The sequence below is a fragment of the Sinocyclocheilus anshuiensis genome, unplaced genomic scaffold (assembly GCF_001515605.1).
Source record: "Sinocyclocheilus anshuiensis isolate Anshui unplaced genomic scaffold, SAMN03320099.WGS_v1.1 scaffold419, whole genome shotgun sequence".
NCBI lineage: Eukaryota > Metazoa > Chordata > Actinopteri > Cypriniformes > Cyprinidae > Sinocyclocheilus > Sinocyclocheilus anshuiensis.
Window position 1 is genome coordinate 507,989 of NW_015548228.1, and position 18,135 is coordinate 526,123.

Genomic DNA, 18,135 nt, shown 5'->3' on the forward strand with positions numbered 1-18,135 from the left:
CAATTAGATTAATCTAATCTAACTGACTGTGCAGACATTGAAATCTACACGCTAATACACACTATAGGCCTACTCACGGTCACCAATGCTGATGTTGTTAACATTAATCATTTGAGAATAAAGTATAACAATAATAATAATTTGAACGGTTTGATGTGATATGAGCTAACCGATCTTTAGATTTAATCACCATTGGTAGCGAGATTTATGGTCATGCTTTTTTCCTCAGTTGGTCAGAACAAATGTGGCAGACTTGCTACTTGTTCAGATGGCAATATACGGTGAAAATATCAAAATATCTTATTCGGGTCATATTCCAAGACGTAGGCTAGAATGTGTGATTGCAAAGTACAGTGAATATCCACACCGGTGCAGTGACTGACTGCCAAACACATACTCTTCAAAACATTAGATTCATCTCGATTTATCCGCTGGAGCCTTGCCAGAGTACAACCCACGAAAGCTAGATAATTCTGCACACAGCTGCAATTCCAGGTTTTCAAACAGAGATGGCGACAAAGAGGCAAAACTTACGGACTGCAGCTTTAAAATGTTGTGCTGACAATAGGCTATCAATTTTAATGCAAAAATATGTGTATCAATTTGAATGCAAAACGTAAAATAAAACCACATTGTGCATGTCCCTGAACTTTTCAACTCTCAAAAAAAAAAAAAAAAATTAAAGCAGTATAAAAAAAACAAAACAACAATGTTTCTTAAGTTAATAGTAGGCCTATCTTTTTATGTTTGCGCAACAGCAGTAAATGCAGGTAGTAGTTTTTCAAATAGTTTTGATATATAGCTATTCATGAATTAGGAAAGCAAGGTTTGCATACGTAAGAGTTTTGCTGAAAGGAATTCTTCGAAAGGTGTTACTAAATGTTGATTTTCTACTCTATATTTACAAGGTGTTATTAAAGGCGGGCTGACGGTTGAGTCTTCATGAGGCAGCTCGTGCTGGAGGCAGAACTGGAACAAACCTGTTTAACCCGGCAGAGCTCGCGCCCTCACAGAGCCACTGCAGTGATCCTCACTAGATGTTTCACATTGTTGTGTACAAAATGACTGCTATTCAATAACTAAACTATTTATGAAATACGTGTATTTCCACAGAGCACAGAAGGCTAGTGATGTCGCGGTTAAATAACTGCTGTGACATACCGACTCCTCAGATAATCTCCAGCAGGTCTTGTTAGGCTATGAAGAGTTTATTTGCGAAAACAGATAACTCCGTTTTTATTAATCTTAATAAATCATATTTTTTTATTTCATATATTGTATTGTGTTAGCATGTTTTTATTGTGTTAGTTAGCTGTATTTTTTTTTTTGTAGTTATTATTATTTAATCAAAACAACCCAACTGCAGATTGATTGGTAATAATTGGAATGCAGGATAAAAAAAAAACATGATTTATCTGTTTTTGCAGACGTGTTCTTCGTGTGTTTTTTCTGTGTGAACCATAGACTGTATATAAACACACAGACAGACAGCTGAGATTTGAGCTCGGTTCCCAGCGCCTGCAGAGACCGGCTCGAGCCGGGATAAAAGCTGCAGAGCTTCAGTAAGAGGAAACAGAGACAGAGCTGGCACATAGTACTTGATCTAGTTATAATTTCAGTGTTTATACATTGTTAATGAAGTCAAACATAAGCTAGAAACGATATATATTGAGCAGGGTGATTAATTAACTCTTTCTCCGCAGAAGTGACTGATGCTCAGAGCGATGTTCTCCAGTGAACACTTCAACAGAGAAGCCTGCTAGCTCTCTTGCTTTTTGTTTTCTTTCAATACCCCGAGTTTTCCTCAGTTTCTTCAACGTTTCGGTAAGTTAAAACGAGTTATACCCAAACTATATACTGTATTTGTGGCGCACGTGACTGCCACGTTTATCTAGTGAAGACATAGGCATTAAGATGTTATTTTCATTTTTTTAAATACGTAAAACAATTACGGGGTATGTGATTCACTTTTTGAAGTAACGTTAATCTGAGTGTTTTCACAGACAGTAATGCGAGTCGCCTGATAAATTTACTAATTGCGATTTATACCGCTTGATATGATAGTCAGCTAGGTAATTTTTCGACTTATAACTGCCTAGTGCCTATACTTGTGTCTTGATAGTTAACAGTCCACATCTTTAGACGTTTATTAGTGTATATAGACACTACTATCTTATACATTAAAATATTCATTAATATGTATACAACTATATATATATATATATATATATATATATATATATAGTGCTGCACAATATTTTTGTGGAAACTGTGATACATTTTATTTTTCAGAATTCTTTGATGAATAGAAAGTTCAAAAGAACAGCATTTATTTTATAATCATTTTGACATTATCAGTTTTGATCAATTTAATGCATCCTTGCCAAATAAAAGTATACATTTCTTTTAAAAAATAAAACTTTTACTGACTTTTCAGCGGTATATATATATATATATATATATATGTATGAAAGTTTGAAAGTGTTGCTTGGCTCTGGCACTCCCATTTTTCTCTAATATCCTAACAGTGGTTACATAACAAATGTTTTATGCAAACTGAGTTTTAGCACCTTGAAAGGTAAAATAATCCAGCAGACAGAGCCGATTAAAGACATGAGCGGCTTGCAAACACAGCCCGCTGTTGAGTTGACAAGGGCACACCATCAAAGCCGGTGTGGAAATTACATCATATACCTAAAACGGTCTGTACTGTAACTTTGCTTACATTTACAGAAACGCCGGTGTGCATCATGACAGGAATAATGTCTGCCCTGAAGGGCTGCACGAGCCCCAATGTGTACGATGAGGTGCCAGACGGAGGCTGGGGTTGGCTGGTGGCTGCTGCCTTCTTCTTCGTGGAGGTTTTCATCTATGGCATCATCAAGATTTTTGGGATCTTCCTCCAGGACCTCATGACAGACTTCAATGAAACCAACAGCAGAGTGTCTTGGGTCGTCTCCATCTGTGTCTTTGTCATGGCCTTCACAGGTAATTCAGTCTAGACGTCTAAAGATACAATACGATAGTACTAGGTGTACCTCACAGTGTTTACACAATGCAAATGGTGTTTACACAAGAGAAAATACTGTATGGTATTGCAGAAAGATTTAAGAATGTTGTCTGGTGAATGTTTTTGTGGGTTACTTCACTTTTGCAAACCTAAATCAAATTTTAATTACTGGCTTTTGCTTTTACTATCATAGAGGCATCTGTACAAGCCATTGTATACCATTTTTAAAGTTTGTTCCATAATTATCAATGCAGGTTTTAATCTACAGCGACCACAACTTCAAAGCTACACCAAACACACAACTCGGTTTTAGTTCAGGGAAGTTGAGGGGAAAAATAGGTCATTATAAAAAGACTGGGCATATACCAAAAGGCGGGGCGGGTGCAAAGTATAAAATTAAGAAACAAGCTGTGTCATCAGATCTGTCATTTCCATGTAATTCTCTCAAGCCTCAAGGGGATAGTTGACCTATAAAAGTGACATTTTTGCCATGATTTTCTCACCCTCATGTCATTTCAAAAGAGGATATTTTGAGAAATGTCTCTTTTGGTCCATTCAGTCAAAGTCAATGGACACCAAAACTGTTTGGTTACCAACTTTCTTCAAAATATCTTATTTTTAATGTTTCACAAATGAAATAATGGTGAGAGATGGGTCAACTATCCCTTTGAATTATTCACAAAAAGATACCAAGTTCCTTCAGTATGAACCTGTAAAACTGATTCTGTCTCCCAAGCTCATCTTTTCACATTGACATTTGTGCTGAGAGCGAGCAATGCCCCATTTAGTGCATGTGCTAAATTGTGCCATGTAAGGACTGCTGGCTGTTGGAGATTCACTCACTTTGCCCAGTGACAAAGCAGCCCCACCATTACATGACTCAATGGATGGATTCACATTTTTCCAGCTGAGAGGGCTTCAAAGGATCATTCTTGTTCAAACAGCGGCAGTCATTCAAATGGCTCAGATAGAAAGTGACTAGGCTGGCCAAGCAAAACTTGCTAGCGATACTGTCTTCATGCCTTTGCTGCAAAAATGAAACCACCATTAATAGATAGTTTAGGACAGTTGTGAGAAGGAAGTGCATAGATTCACTGTGTTTGTAATTGAATTTGAGCTGTAAAACTGCAAATATGTCACAGCTGTTCCGTGTCTGAGTGTTATTGTAAGTGTTTATGATTGGCACCTTCTTTCCCACAGCTCCTCTTTCCACGGTGATGAGTAACCGCTTTGGCTATCGGCCTGTCGTCATGCTCGGTGGACTCCTGATCAGCCTGGGTACAATTACAACAGCCCTTACCAACTCCATCATTGAGATGTACATTACCATGGGAATCGTCGCAGGTAAATCCAGCTCGAGTGTGAGTTTATATTTATGATACATGTTTTGTCCCGTATTGTCATATAACAAAAACATGTTAGATAAATGACTGCTGAATTGATTCAGTACTTGCTTTTTTTGTTGCAAGTGCAGTGTGTAACTGAAAAATGTTTTCCTCAGTGTGGTGTGGCATGATATTGTGAAAACTGATTCATATTTAATTTTTATATTAAAGAAGGAACAGATTTTCTATACATAACATTTGCAAAGTAACACTCTTCCTTTTTGTTTAAAACTGTTAGTTAGCTCTTAGAATCTGGTTAAAGTTCTATTTAAAATAAATGTTGTTCTTTCTATTCATCAAAGAATCCTGAAAAATGCACACAAAACTATTAAGCAGCTCAGCTGTTTTCAACATTGATAATAAAAAGAAATGTTTGTTGAGCAGCAAATCAGCATATTAGAATGATTTCTGAAGGATCATGTGACACTGAAAAATTGAGTAATGACTGCTTAAAATGTAGCTTTGCTTCACAGGAATAAATTACATTTTAAAATGTAATCAAATAGAAAACATTTTTTTTTTTTATTTGTAATAAATATTGCTTTTACAGTATTTTTGATCAAATAAATGCAGCCTTGGTGAGCATAAGAGACTTCTTTCAAAAACAGTTATAAATCTTACCAAGCTCAAACTTATGAAGGGTAGAATATGTTCTGTCATATAAATAATAGTCATGGATTCTGTCATTACCCATATTTATTTTATTTTCTGTTTCATTACTTTATGATGAATTATTTTTCCTTAGTAAACATGATGTTCTCTTCTATTCACTTACTTTTTTTAAAGACAGAGGGAATTCAAGCAGTGCTGTGACTGGTGTATGACTTGTCAGCATCAATGAACCTGATTCTTGACAGCTTTAGTAACACACACCCTTATATATATAACAGGATGAACGTATCATAGTGGTTTTGGGTGGAGTGTTTTCATGTGTTGACATACAGTTGTGGGATTCAAACACATTATCCAAAAGTGAACTTGGCTTATTTTAAACTTCCTTCTTTTAAGAAAGCTGTCAGTTATACACAGACACTAATTCGTTAAAATATATCTCATAATGCACATTCTAAATACCTTAATATAACACAATATGTTTGAAGATTTAATTTTTATTGAATAATTTATTCACACTCAAGCCATCCAATCCACATATGGAGAATCCCTTTTTCATTTATTGTTAAAATTAAAAAAAAAAATATATATATATAAATGCTCTCAATTGCTAAATTTTGAATTGACACTCAATGTGACCACATGCTCATTTTGTTTTTCAGATTTCTCAAAAGATGCACTGCTAGCTTTCCCCAAATATCAAAACACTCCCTCCCCACCATCATTAGTTGATCCTAACCTTGCCGATCTTTGTTTCTCCTTGTCTCTTTTAAATACAGTTTTCTTTCAGCCCTCTGTCCAGTTTGTGCTACGGAAGAGAGCAGCCTGGTTCTTGATGTGCTCTGAGCCCGGCCCCTCAGACTGACCTGAGCCCCTTGTGTTGAAGGGACCAGTGGCTGTCATCTCCCTCTTTGCTGTTTATTTACAGGCCTGGGTTACTGCCTTACCTTCCTGCCTACAGTTACTATCTTGTCGCAGTACTTCAGCAAGCGCCGTTCCCTCGTCACATCCATAGCCTCCACAGGAGAATGCTTCTCCCTGCTAGCGCTTGCGCCAGGTATGATCGCCAAAGCAGTGCAACATACTCATCTGGATGGTTCACGCAAAATGGAAATTGCGTAATTTTCTCACCCTCATGTCATTCATTCAAAACATACTTTGAAAAATGTTCCATCTGCTTTTATCCAAAACTGTATTTGACTCCATTGACTTTCATTAAAACAAAAACACTGGGACATTTAAAAAAAATATCTTCTTTTGAGCTCCACATATTAAGGACAGTCATACAGGATTGAAACGACATGAGGATAAGCAAATGATGATATATTATTAATTTGTGGGTTTACTAGCCCTTTTAACGCACAGGCAGACTTGTTTTGAATGTTATATATTAGCTAATCATGTACATAACATGATAAAAGTCTATTTGGAAGTCAAATATATTTGCATAGCCATAAAAGACTATTCAAAGGAAGCCTAATGTTTTTCAGACATGTTGAAAAACTGGTCTTTCTGTAATTCATTTCATTTGAATTCACATTGCAGCAATGAATGCGCTGAAGGAGCAGATCGGCTGGCGTAACTGCTTGGTCGTGATTGGGGTTATGCAGGCCTCAATTATTGTCTGTGGGGCTCTGCTAAAGCCAATAGTCATCAAACCCAAACCCGCCGCCCCAGAGAGTTCCACATCCCCCCTTAAAGAACCTGAATCCAAATATGACCTGGAGAATGAATTCACACGGACCTCTTTCGGCTCTGTGGACTCAGGGGTCCAGTCTGTCACCTCTTCCCAGATCAACCTGTCTGAGGGCCAGACATCTACAGTACAGGAGAAAAAAGCACTTAAGGAAAAGGAGGAAGAAGAAAACGAGCCACCAGTGCTGCCCGAGTCCCCACTCAAAAAGGAACTAGAAGACTCAAGCATCTCTAGGCCCAAGTTGTTGGACTTCTCTGTGCTCAGAGACGCCAGCTTCAACTGCTATGCACTGTTTGGCCTGTTCGCCACTCTGGGCTTCTTCGCTCCTCAGCTCTATGTCATTGAGCTGAGCGTGAGCCGAGGAGTGTCACGTGACCATGCCACCTACATGCTCTCGGCCATGGCCGTGGCTGAGATTCTAGGTCGTCTGTCCATGGGTTGGGTGCTCAATCGCAGGCCCATCCGCAAAATCTACATTCTGCTGATTTGCACGGTGCTGCTGTGTCAGGTGCTGGTCGTCTTCACCTTTGTCACTGAGTTCTGGGGGCTCATGTCCTGCTCCTGTTTCTATGGCTTCCTGCTGGGCACCGTGGCCTCCAGTCACATCCCAATGCTGGCTGAAGATGACGTGATCGGCATTCAGAGAATGTCATCGGCTGTTGGCGTCTATGTCTGTATCCAGAGCTTTGCGGGACTGGCCGGTCCACCTTTAGGAGGTAAAAGCAGCCTCTGTAAACTAACCTGGTTACAAACCACTCTGAACACCTTAGCAAACGCACAGTGATCTGGCAACCGGCTAGAACGGGGTTTTTTAAAGACTGTGAAGGACCCCTTTACTAAAATACAAAAGCAGCTATATATTTTAATGCATAAAAAGCCATTTATATTGTGTGAGTGAAATAAATAAAAAAATCCCACAAAGAAATATTAAATTACATTTTATGTATACAATTCATATTATTAAATGAAAATACAAATTAATATAAAAATGTTCACATTGTCATTGTGCTAATGTAAAAAGCCACTTGTTGAAATATGAATAGCTATTGATCAGGAAAATATTTACTTTTTATTGTGATGGCAGCATATGAAATTAACAACAGTCCATAGAAATATGATCTAAAATATAAAGGAAGCTACATATTTTCAAGCATAAAATTGAATTTATAATATGTGAGAAAAATATTCAATTTAAAAAACGTATCGAACATCATCAAATTTTATTAAATTTACTCAATTACATTTTAAGTAGACAACAAATTAAATATTAAATTACTCATTAAATATTTTACATTGTCAGTGTACTGCTAATGTGAAAAGTAAAACATTTTAGACGTTTTTAGAAATTGATCAACATTTGGTGAATGTAAAAAAAAAATCACGTTAAACACATTTCATTAATATCTTAAGTGCATCTTAACTTTGATAGCACTAAAAAAACCATTTTGTAAGATTATTTTCTTTCAAATGTTTCAGTGACCCCCATGAATCTGGACTCCGATTTGAAATACACTTGCAAACCATTCATACTTCCTCCAGAAATAGTTATAAACCTATAAATTTGCCTCCCACACACATTTATGGAGGTCATCTTGTGTTTTTTGTTTTAGGTTTTCTGGTAGACATGACTGACAATTACGGATCAGCCTTTTACTCCTGCGCGGCTGGGATGGGAGTCGGGGCTCTGTTTCTTGGACTGGTGCGTCCAGCCAAAACCGGCCTTTGCCTTGGGAGGAGAAAAAATGACCAGCAAACAGACAGAGACTCCAGCTCACAGGGTAGTGATTATGGCCCTGCCGACTTTGTAGAAATGGACATGGAGATCGACAACAGTCCTGCAAAGAGCAAACCTTGGCCAGTATGAATACCGCCTCACCTCAAGAGTAAACACGCTTATCCTCCACTTGAATGATCATCCCAAAGGCTGCCACACACAAACCCTGTGCAAACAGGGTCAAAACCTAACTTTACGTCAATTAAAGAAAGAGTTTTATCACTCTTCATTGCACTTTTTTGCTGACCACCCAATCATAATCCCTAAAACACGTTTACATTCCTTGTCATTATTTATTGAAAAGAAACAAAAGTTTTGAGGTTCCTTTCCTGTCATATTGTGTACCACTTACTAGTCTCTACAGATAAACATGCTTTTAGAGAGGACAAGAATTAAACCCATTAAGCATTCAATGCTATTCTTCTCATTTACCAAAGTCTTAGTGTGAAATGCAACTTCACTCTTTATTTCATTATTATATTGTCCACAAACCATCATACCGCTGTAACATATAAAAAAGAAACCTCAGGCTGTTTTGCTGCTTACAGTGAGGCCATGATGCATATGTATATTTCATTAGGTTCAGAGTTAAAGGTGGGGTAAGCGATTTTTCAAAAATGCTTTAGAAAACTGATTCGGGCCGACTAGCAAAACAAACTTGTAGCCAATCAGCAGTAAGGGGCGTGTCTACTCATGATGTGGAGGAGAGAGCATTCAGTGCTCACATTAGCGAGCCGAGCAACAGAAAGATAGATATGGCGGATAAAAAACAAAAGAGGAAAACGTCTGCGGAACAAAAGCAGGCTTAAGGCAAGAAGCAGGACCCGTGTAAATATCGGATCAGCTTTCCAGCGCTTGAGAGAACTCAAGGAGTGGAAGGCCTGCGATCGGACGCTGCGAGGTTGCTTTGTTTCTTCTCGATAGGTGAGTAACACCGTGTCTGTGCCACAACACAGCGACCGTTGAAAATCATTTGAAATTTGTCAATATAGGGCTGTGCAACTAATCGCATGCGATTAATTGCACAGCCCTATGTCAATACGCCATGACTAGAACGCAGCAGCAGTTTTCTGTCGGGGATTTGTCGTGTCGTACCACATCTAACCGGCTTTACTGTCGAGATGCGCATGACAATCGCATGCGATTAATTGCACAGCCCTATGTCAATACGCCATGACTAGAACGCAGCAGCAGTTTTCTGTCGGGGATTTGTCGTGTCGTACCACATCTAGTGTATATATATATATATATATATATATGGTGTAGACAGCATCACTGATTATAATGAGTTCTATAGTATTTTGTCACGCCACGCCACTCGCGTCCGGTGTAGACATGGTGTAACATTGGTTTTGCTTTGTTTCACAGAACTAATCGTTGCCTGGGTTGCGTACGTATGTGTGGGGCGGAGCTATCAAAATAGGGGCGAGACCCTTTTGGGGTAGGGGCGTGTTTGTTTTGGTGATTTCAAATGTCAACATTGGTAACCAGATATCACTTACCCCACCTTTAAAGGTGAGACAGGTACAGAGCTGTCTAGTGTTTCAAGTTTATATGTCATTCGTTTGCTTCTAGATAACGGGTCCGTGTTCAGTGGTTTAATATTTAACTAGTATTGCTATTGCAAATGGACATCTCAGCTTAGATGTTAATGTAGCTCTGATGATAAAGCAGGACTTGGACTTCCATTAACTCGGTCTTCCATTAAGAGTAACCCATCGTCAGTCAGAACTGAATGAAGGATTAGTTATGCTGACCCAATGTCTAAGGCTTCTGTCGTTTCAATTCCTGCTCAGAGATGTAGGCTGTCTAGAAACACCTTCAAGAGTTTCTTATGAAAAATTATGGCTATAGAATGTCATGTTATCGCTGTAAGTTGAAGTGCACCGTCTGTGCCTTGTCAAAGAATTCTGCGGAATTATGAAGATTGTTTGACTTGAAACAGGAAGCTTAAATGGGCCGTTCACGTAGAACACGTTATTTCATTTTAAAACAAGACGCGCGTTTCGAAGGGCATTTTTAAAAAAGTCAAAGACACCCACCCGTCTGTCGCACGTTCACTTAAAAAAACAGCGTAGTAGAACGCAAAAAAAAAAAAATGTCGATTTGGCGTTGACGAATGGAAAAGAACGCGTAAACTGCGAGTCTTGAGACACGTAAAAGTTGAAATTCTGTTCAATTAACAGTACACGGACCGAGTCTCCACTTCTTTAAAAACAACTGTATGTGAGTTTTTTTTTTTTAAACCTTTAAATATCAGTTTCAAGATCATTCTGATGGTAATAACTTGTAATAAGGCAAATGTCTACTGTGTTTCCCCCCCATGCCTCCTCCCAAACATCTGTTCTGAGTGTCTGTATGTTTGGTGCACAGGGACGAAACTCCGCGAAAAGGGCGCATTGGTTTACGGCAGCAACAAATGCACGTGTACAGCTATACATTGGTATTACTACAGTGATATGTACACAATAGTGAATTCCACTCAACTATAGGGGGTTCCAAAGTCGCAATAAAATAAAATTAAATAAAACTACATACAGTTGCTTTATTTATTTTTAAGTAATGCGCATCAATGATCTAGAGGTCCGTAAAAAGTAGCGCAATGGAACGTGTTCTGTGAGAACCGGCCCTGAAAACAATACACTGAATGAGCATCTTGACTGTAGTATTTTTTATGTGTAATTCACTACATGAATGACAGAAGAATGGGTAATTTGATGGAGAGAAATCACAGTATATGAGAACTAGAGTCAGTTCAAAATGAAAAAAGAATGAAATGTATTCTAGCACCATGTACTGCAGGAGTCTGTAGGTAAAACCCATTAAAGCACTTACCTAATGACTTGAAATCTTAAATACCTCTTATGTTCTGTAAACTCTTTTAATGTCAATCATGCATTTAAATACTGTTTGTTTAGGTTTTGTACTTTTGAGGAGAAGACATTTTGTGCATCCTTTAATTTACATTTTTTTTATTTTATTTTATGTAATGCAGACTTCTGACAGTGAGATCCTGCACTTCTGTTTTGAATATTGCAATGACAGTACATGTTCAATGTAGAATAAAAGCAATGATTTTTATAACTTATTCCTGTCATCCTTGGTCATTGGGGAACACCACATAAGCATATATTGTAGTGGCCTATAATATTTACAAAAAGCTGAGCCACGTTGCTGTGCTGCAGCAGTCGCCGTCTGCAGAAGATAAGCACAGCTCATGCAGCTGCAGTAACCGTAACCTCACCCCGTGGAGACAGCAGTATGGTATCTCAGGAGTGTAAAGTTCCCTGGAATGCCGTTCCCCATAGACTAACATAGAAAATCCATTGTGCACATTATTTTTTGCTGAATCATCCATGACATCAAATTGTAATTATATCACAGTTGTTCACACGGTTTTTAGATTTCATAAAAATCAAGCATAATTTATAAAACTCTTTTAAGAACAGTATTTTTTCATGCTTTGTCATCTATATTTATAATTGAGCAATTCAGAAATTGACAATATATTCATGACAAGCACTATATGGACAAAAGTATTGGGACACCCCCTTCTAATGAACAGGTTTGACTACTTATAATTTCCACGAGTCCAAATCTCAATGTTTAAGCATATAATGATGAATTATGTGCTTCTAATTCTATAGCAACAGTTTGGACAGGACCCCATTTTAACATGACAATGCTTCTGTGTATAAGGCAAGGTTCAAAAAGAAATGATTGATTCGGTTAGTGTGGAAGAACTTGACTGGTCTGCAGAAAGCCAAGTTAAGCATTTCTTTTTGAACCTTGCCTTATACACAGAAGCATTGTCATGTTAGAATAGAAAAGGGTCCTGTCCAAACTGTTGCTATAAGATTAGAAGCACACAATTCCCTAGAACATCATTATATGCTTAAACATTAAGCTTAGTACTTATGGAAATTACTAAATTATTCAAACCGGTTCATTAGTGGGGGTGTCCCAATACTTGCGAATATAGTGTACATGTCAAACATCACCCCCTTTTTTAACACCCATTAAGTTAAACGAATATAAAGTGAATAATGCATGGTTTTAAAAGATCTCATCTTTTAATGTTGTCATATAAATGAGAAAAAGCAAAACTCACCGAAACCCTGGATTAATTTGGTGCAACACTACAGCCTAGTGTTCACAAAATGGAATTGCACTTTCACCGATTCATTTAAAGAAATATTTGTTGAAATTAAAACAAGTTGCAGAATTGCTTATAGTTACTCCGAAAAGAAAAAAACATCAAAATGACAGTTTTTGCAAAATGATTTTATTGGGTCAATGATGAAGAATGAGGAAGCATAGGTTAGACTGTACAATGAAAGCAGGTCTATATTCTGTACTGAGCACAAGAGTCGTGAAATCTTTACCATGAATTATTTCGATATGAGGACTCAAAGCATCCACATTAATCAAATTTAAAAAAAAGCTAAGTACAAAAAAAAAAAAAGGACCAGAAATGTCCGAGGCATCAAACTGGAGGCACTAGGAATTCTACTTTGTGGCAGGCATAATTCTTGCATAATTATAAACTTGATTATCTGGGCAAAACCAAAAACAGCAAATCGGCCATCTCTGATCAGAATCACGTTTCGTAAAAAGGCTACAGTGAGAAAGACTCCTTTCTTTATACACCATCCTTAACAATTCTTGCAGGAAGAGCGGAAAACAAACAAACGTGAATGGCTAATGAAAGCCAACAGAACTGCGACAAAATCACACCTCAGCAGTGTACAGAGGAGGAATACAGCTAAAGTAGTGTATCTATCTGCAGCATTGCCTTCCTTTAAACATGTCAACCGTTAGGAGCTGATGCTCATTCTGACACATCTGTCACGGCTACACCAGACAGCCACATCATTTGCACAAGCACTTGGGTTTGCCCTCAAGGCTCCCAGATGCAGGAAGTCTTGGACTCATAAGCGTCCTCAGCTATTCCTTTGGGTTTTGGTTTTAACACAACACTTGCTTTATGAAGGTCTATAAGCTCAAAGGCAGATAATACAACTTTTTAAGACTCGGCATGCTAGAACTAGTCAGCAAATACTAGAGGCTGATACTCAGTATTTCAGCATCACCATAGGACGCTGAAATTCACTTAAATCAGTCAACATCTTGTGCTTGGAACGGTTTCGAGTTTGTAAAGTGAAATACTAAGGCGGATACTACGTCTTTACTAATATTGGACACTAAGATGATGACAATCTCCGCAATGCCCAGTTTCCTGGCATTGGGGGGCAGTGAATGGCACTAGAAAACACAGGACACTGTCAGTGGAGAGTGAAGACGTAATACTTGCTTTTCACAAGCCTCCCGGGACTTCAGCCAGGGGCGTAAGGCAGAATTCGACACTAGACAAAGAGTCCTCTACCGACAGGCCGAACTGCAGCCATCTGAATGCATAGACCACAAATACAGGCACCATTCAGCTGAGATGCACCAGCCAAAAGAGCAACAAGAACAACCCTGAATGGGGCGAACTACGGGCGGGGAGTCAGTATCTCCGGATTTATGGGTGCACAGTGGCAAAAAACAGCTATACATTTCAGAGTAGGTTACATATCCGTTAGAAAAGAGTGGGTGAGGAGAGTGAGGTACAGACTATTTACATAAAATACTTACTACAACAGTAGTATTCAGGGCAGACATGGCACTATACAAAGTAGCTATACACAACTGTTGAGGGAACGAGGTTCACAAAGATCTATCCCTTTGAAGGAAATTTGTTCGAATTATTGGTACCTTAAAACACGCGGCACTTGTGAATACAGACGCTTTTTGTTAGCGGGGTCTGACCGAGAAGCCAGTTTAGTTTGATTGTGGACCAAAAATCAAATTGTCACCTGTGGACAAAAAAAAAAAAAAAAAGAGATTCAAAAGAAAGCAAATAAATTAACAAGAAACCGTTTTTCGGTCCCTGATGGATAAAGAAGTTCTTCCAGACTCTAGCTAGGGCAGAGCGGAGGATGTCATCTGCAGGCCAGCAAGGAAATGTGATTTTCAGCCACCGATGGAGAGCTACAATTAGTGGATGTTCCTGAAGGCGAACAGTTACGCTTAAGTGGTCTATATTCAGCCCTGAGTTTATGCTGTATGCATACTGCATCTATCAGCTCGCCTAGCGTGGCTAACCACAGTAAAAGTTCAGTTTGTCAAGTGGTACGAATCGTAAGCGTTATCCATCAGCAGAGGAAAATCAGAGTGTAAACTTTTGAAACATAACTTAAGGCCTTTATCGGTAAATATATTCATAGATCTATAAAAAAAAAAAAAAAACGAAACTCAATTCTAAAATCTTTACAATTGATTAGACATCTACACGTTAAAAACACCAATCAAAACGAGGGGGGAAATTAAGGCCAGGCAGGCATCGACAGAAAGGCTCAGAACATAGTTCCTGTTAAAAGGTTAAAACAGCATTTGCATCTCATCTCGCTATTTGGTCAGTAATAGAAGGCTCAAAGGTAACAGATCAAAGAACAGTGCTAGGATATCTCATCCCGCTTCTCTCCTCTTTTTGAGGGAGGAGCGCATTGCGTTTGGCACCTTCGGCGAGAGGGTGACACGTACAGCTTCTCTTGGCAGGGCGAGTGGCCAGACCCACTCTCTTCTCGAAGCGCACTCTTTAAGAGAATACCTACCCGCCATCCCGTGCTCCTGACAGACCGCTAGGCTAGGCCTCCTTCTTCGCATAAAAGCACGTCAGAGCTATTCTGAAAGGTTACTGTGTGGAGTACAAACACTGGAGTCAGTTTCTTCTGAGCAGAAGAGGGTTATTTCGGAGAGATCTGAAAGGTAATTGCTGGACCAACATCACTGCAGCATGAGTTGTTTGAGGTTGTCGTGCAAGATGGTGTCCTTGACGTCACGAAAGACCAGGCGAATGTTCTCCGTGTTAATGGCGGTGGTGAAGTGGTGGTAGAGGGGCTTCTGCTGCTGGTCTCGGCGCTTGTTCCGGAAACAATCCACCAGGAACTTCTGCACGTCCTCCAGGTTGTGTGGCTCCCCTGTGTACTCGAGGAAGTAGTCCTTGATGGCCACCGTTTTGACCTTCTCCTCCAGCAAGTCTGTCTTGTTGAGGAAGAGGATGATGGACACGTTGCTGAAGACGCGGTTGTTGACGATGGTCTCGAAGATGTTGAGCGACTCCATGAGGCGGTTGGTCTGCCGGTCCTCCATCAGCACCTGGTCGAACTCGCTGGATGAGACGAGGAAGAGAATCGAGGTGACGCTGTCGAAGCACTCGAACCACCTGCGGCGCTCCGACCGCTGGCCGCCCACGTCCACCATCTTGAAGGGCACGTTCTTGATCTCAAAGTCGTACTCGTGAATGCCCTTGGTGGGCTTACGTGCCAGCAGGATGTCTTGCTGTGTTGGTAGATAGTCCTGTAGAGAGAGAGAGCGGCCGTCAACCACTTAGAAGAGAAAACTGAAGCTTCGAAGCAACATTTGATAGGAACATCTACTTTAGTTAGCTCCAAGCACAGGCCAGTGAATTGGTCGTAAAGACTGACTCGTGCTGGAATGAGATTTGCATGTGGTGGTTATATGATATGATATTAAATTAAATCATGTGGCAGTAGTTTGCATACCACATATCTGATAAAGAGCCCTTAACAGTTTGAATACACTACACAACTTTTAAAATCTAGGCATCATACACTTATCCTACACTTTCATTTATACCCATTGTTAATGGTTCCAGAGAAAACGTGGGAAATTTCTGTGATTTTTTTTCCCTAAAGTAGGAAGTTTCCCTAAAGATACTCTGTGCATACACACAGTCTCTTAACAATTCTGCAGAAATTGTCAATTCTTAAATGTCTTTTTAGCATTATACAAATATTAAAGAGAGAAATTACGGAGAATTTAAGGTGTGGGAACAGTGCAGATAAATTAATATAGGAAATTATTGCCTTTTATTTTCCACATTGCCTTCAATATATTATATACAGTATACAGTGGGTACGGAAAGTATTCAGACCCCCTTCAATTTTTCACTCTTTGTTATATTGCAGCCATTTGCTAAAATCATTTGTTAATTTTTTTTCCTCATTAATGTACACACAGCACCCCATATTGACAGAAAAACACAGAATTGTTGACATTTTTGCAGATTTATTAAAAAAGAAAAACTGAAATATCACATGGTCCTAAGTATTCAGACCCTTTGCTGTGACACTCATATATTTAACTCAGGTGCTGTCCATTTCTTCTGATCATCCTTGAGAGGGGGTCTGAATACTTTCCGTACCCACTGTATATACACAAACCTTTTCACATTTATATATAAATAAATAACAGATACAGAGGGGTCCAAATGTCAGACTACAACAGCCCCCCCACCCCCCACACACACATTTAAACCTAGAAATGAAAATGAAAACGTTTAAACAAATAAAGGTTATGACAAAATGAATGAGAAATAAATATTTCTAAAATTGTTAAGCTACTATCATATTTTTTTGTAATCAAACATTTTGCATTAAAAAGGAAGGAACGTGATCTCAGGCTTTTGGACTCCATTGTTTGATTTCATGGTTTTCCGTAGAGGAAAAAAGAAATTAATACTCTGATAATAAATGAGTAGAACATAAAACTCAAACTGTGGGGACAGAACAAGGGAAGAGAAAAAAAACAACTATGACGGACAGCTCGTGGCTCATTCTCCACATTGCTGGAATACCAGAGATGGAGGTTGGGGGTGGGGGTAAAGCATTAGCAAAAAGGTGTATCTGGATCTAAGCACTGGCCAATACAGGGTGTAAGGGCAAATGCACTCCAAATGCATTAGATTAAACTTTACACTAAAGCAAATGCAAGACATATCAAGTTGATAAGAGAACAGTGCTCAGTGCTCGCACATAAGACCTGAGATAGATTTCTGAAATTCCAGACAGGATGATGTCAAAGACACCTGCCTTGAGTGGACGAGACATTCATCATGGACCCATCATCATGGAAACTCTGTATTATGTGTTATTTTCAAAATACATGTATTTCACACCAAAAAATCTTGAGTAACTATTGCTAAAGTTTTTAATTTCAAATCAACTTTCATCAGTTTAAATGACTTCCCTTTGTTAGAAACTGTCAACATGTTTTTGGTTTGTTTTTACAAACTGAAGTACAAGTGAAAATTATTTCGTGTATTAATTATCAGCTTGCTGCATATGCTGTCAACAGATCTTAATTTAAGTATTTATTATACCTTTAAAATGTTAAATAAGGATTTCTAGTTGTATAAAGATGAATTGCTTTTTCCATTAAGAGCTTAAGATTAAACCTAATATTCAGTTCTAGAACCAAACATACACATCTCTCTCTGACACATGCTCTGCATTGCCTGTATTTTGTCACATGCCTGAGGTAACCCTTCTTCCTCATCTCCTCACAAATATTTATGAGTCTGGGTTGCTGAGGTCTGTCTCTCCCCCTACATCTGACAGAAGGATGAACGTAAACTGAAACAAACACATACTTTCCAACAGAGTCAAGTGGCTATTTCCCTCTCTGAACACACTCGGAAGCATGCACTATTTCCTCTTCCTGTTTGTCGATGGTGTGACTGCAGAAGTGGGTCCAAATTGCTGTGATGTGGCTGAATGAAGAGTAGCCGTTTGGCTCAAAAAAAAAAAGGGGG

General features: G+C 38.8%; 2 protein-coding genes across 3 annotated transcripts in view; one reads left to right on the forward strand and one right to left on the reverse strand.

Annotated features, from left to right (window-relative positions):
• The first annotated feature begins 1,551 nt into the window (after nucleotides 1-1,551).
• LOC107654485 (monocarboxylate transporter 7-like) lies at nucleotides 1,552-9,122 on the forward strand. Of its 2 annotated transcripts, none has more exons than XM_016441562.1 (6): nucleotides 1,552-1,828; nucleotides 2,734-2,988; nucleotides 4,211-4,354; nucleotides 5,936-6,064; nucleotides 6,553-7,419; nucleotides 8,314-9,122. In XM_016441562.1, the coding sequence occupies exons 2-6, from the start codon at nucleotides 2,751-2,753 to the stop codon at nucleotides 8,565-8,567; spliced, it is 1,632 nt and encodes a 543-aa protein (XP_016297048.1). In that variant the 5' UTR covers nucleotides 1,552-1,828; nucleotides 2,734-2,750; the 3' UTR covers nucleotides 8,568-9,122. The 2 variants fall into 2 exon arrangements, with proteins under 2 accessions (XP_016297048.1, XP_016297050.1); XM_016441564.1 differs by having other exon boundaries at nucleotides 1,552-1,824.
• A 3,630-nt stretch (nucleotides 9,123-12,752) lies between these two features.
• The window catches only part of LOC107654495 (guanine nucleotide-binding protein subunit alpha-13), a 26,972-nt gene continuing 21,589 nt past the window's right edge, over nucleotides 12,753-18,135 (reverse strand). Inside the window, exon 4 of the mRNA XM_016441579.1 lies at nucleotides 12,753-15,878. Within this exon, the coding sequence (XP_016297065.1) occupies nucleotides 15,306-15,878 (573 nt within the window). The 3' untranslated portion in view covers nucleotides 12,753-15,305. The remainder of the gene's footprint in view (nucleotides 15,879-18,135) is intronic.

Bases quoted from the DNA above. Each gene is read 5' to 3' on its own strand.
- LOC107654485 (XM_016441562.1), top strand. From the start codon at position 2,751: ATGACAGGAATAATGTCTGCCCTGAAGGGCTGCACGAGCCCCAATGTG. The intron at 2,989-4,210 runs GTAATTCAGTCT...TCTTTCCCACAG, and splicing joins CTTTGTCATGGCCTTCACAG to CTCCTCTTTCCACGGTGATG. The intron at 4,355-5,935 runs GTAAATCCAGCT...GTTTATTTACAG, and splicing joins TACCATGGGAATCGTCGCAG to GCCTGGGTTACTGCCTTACC.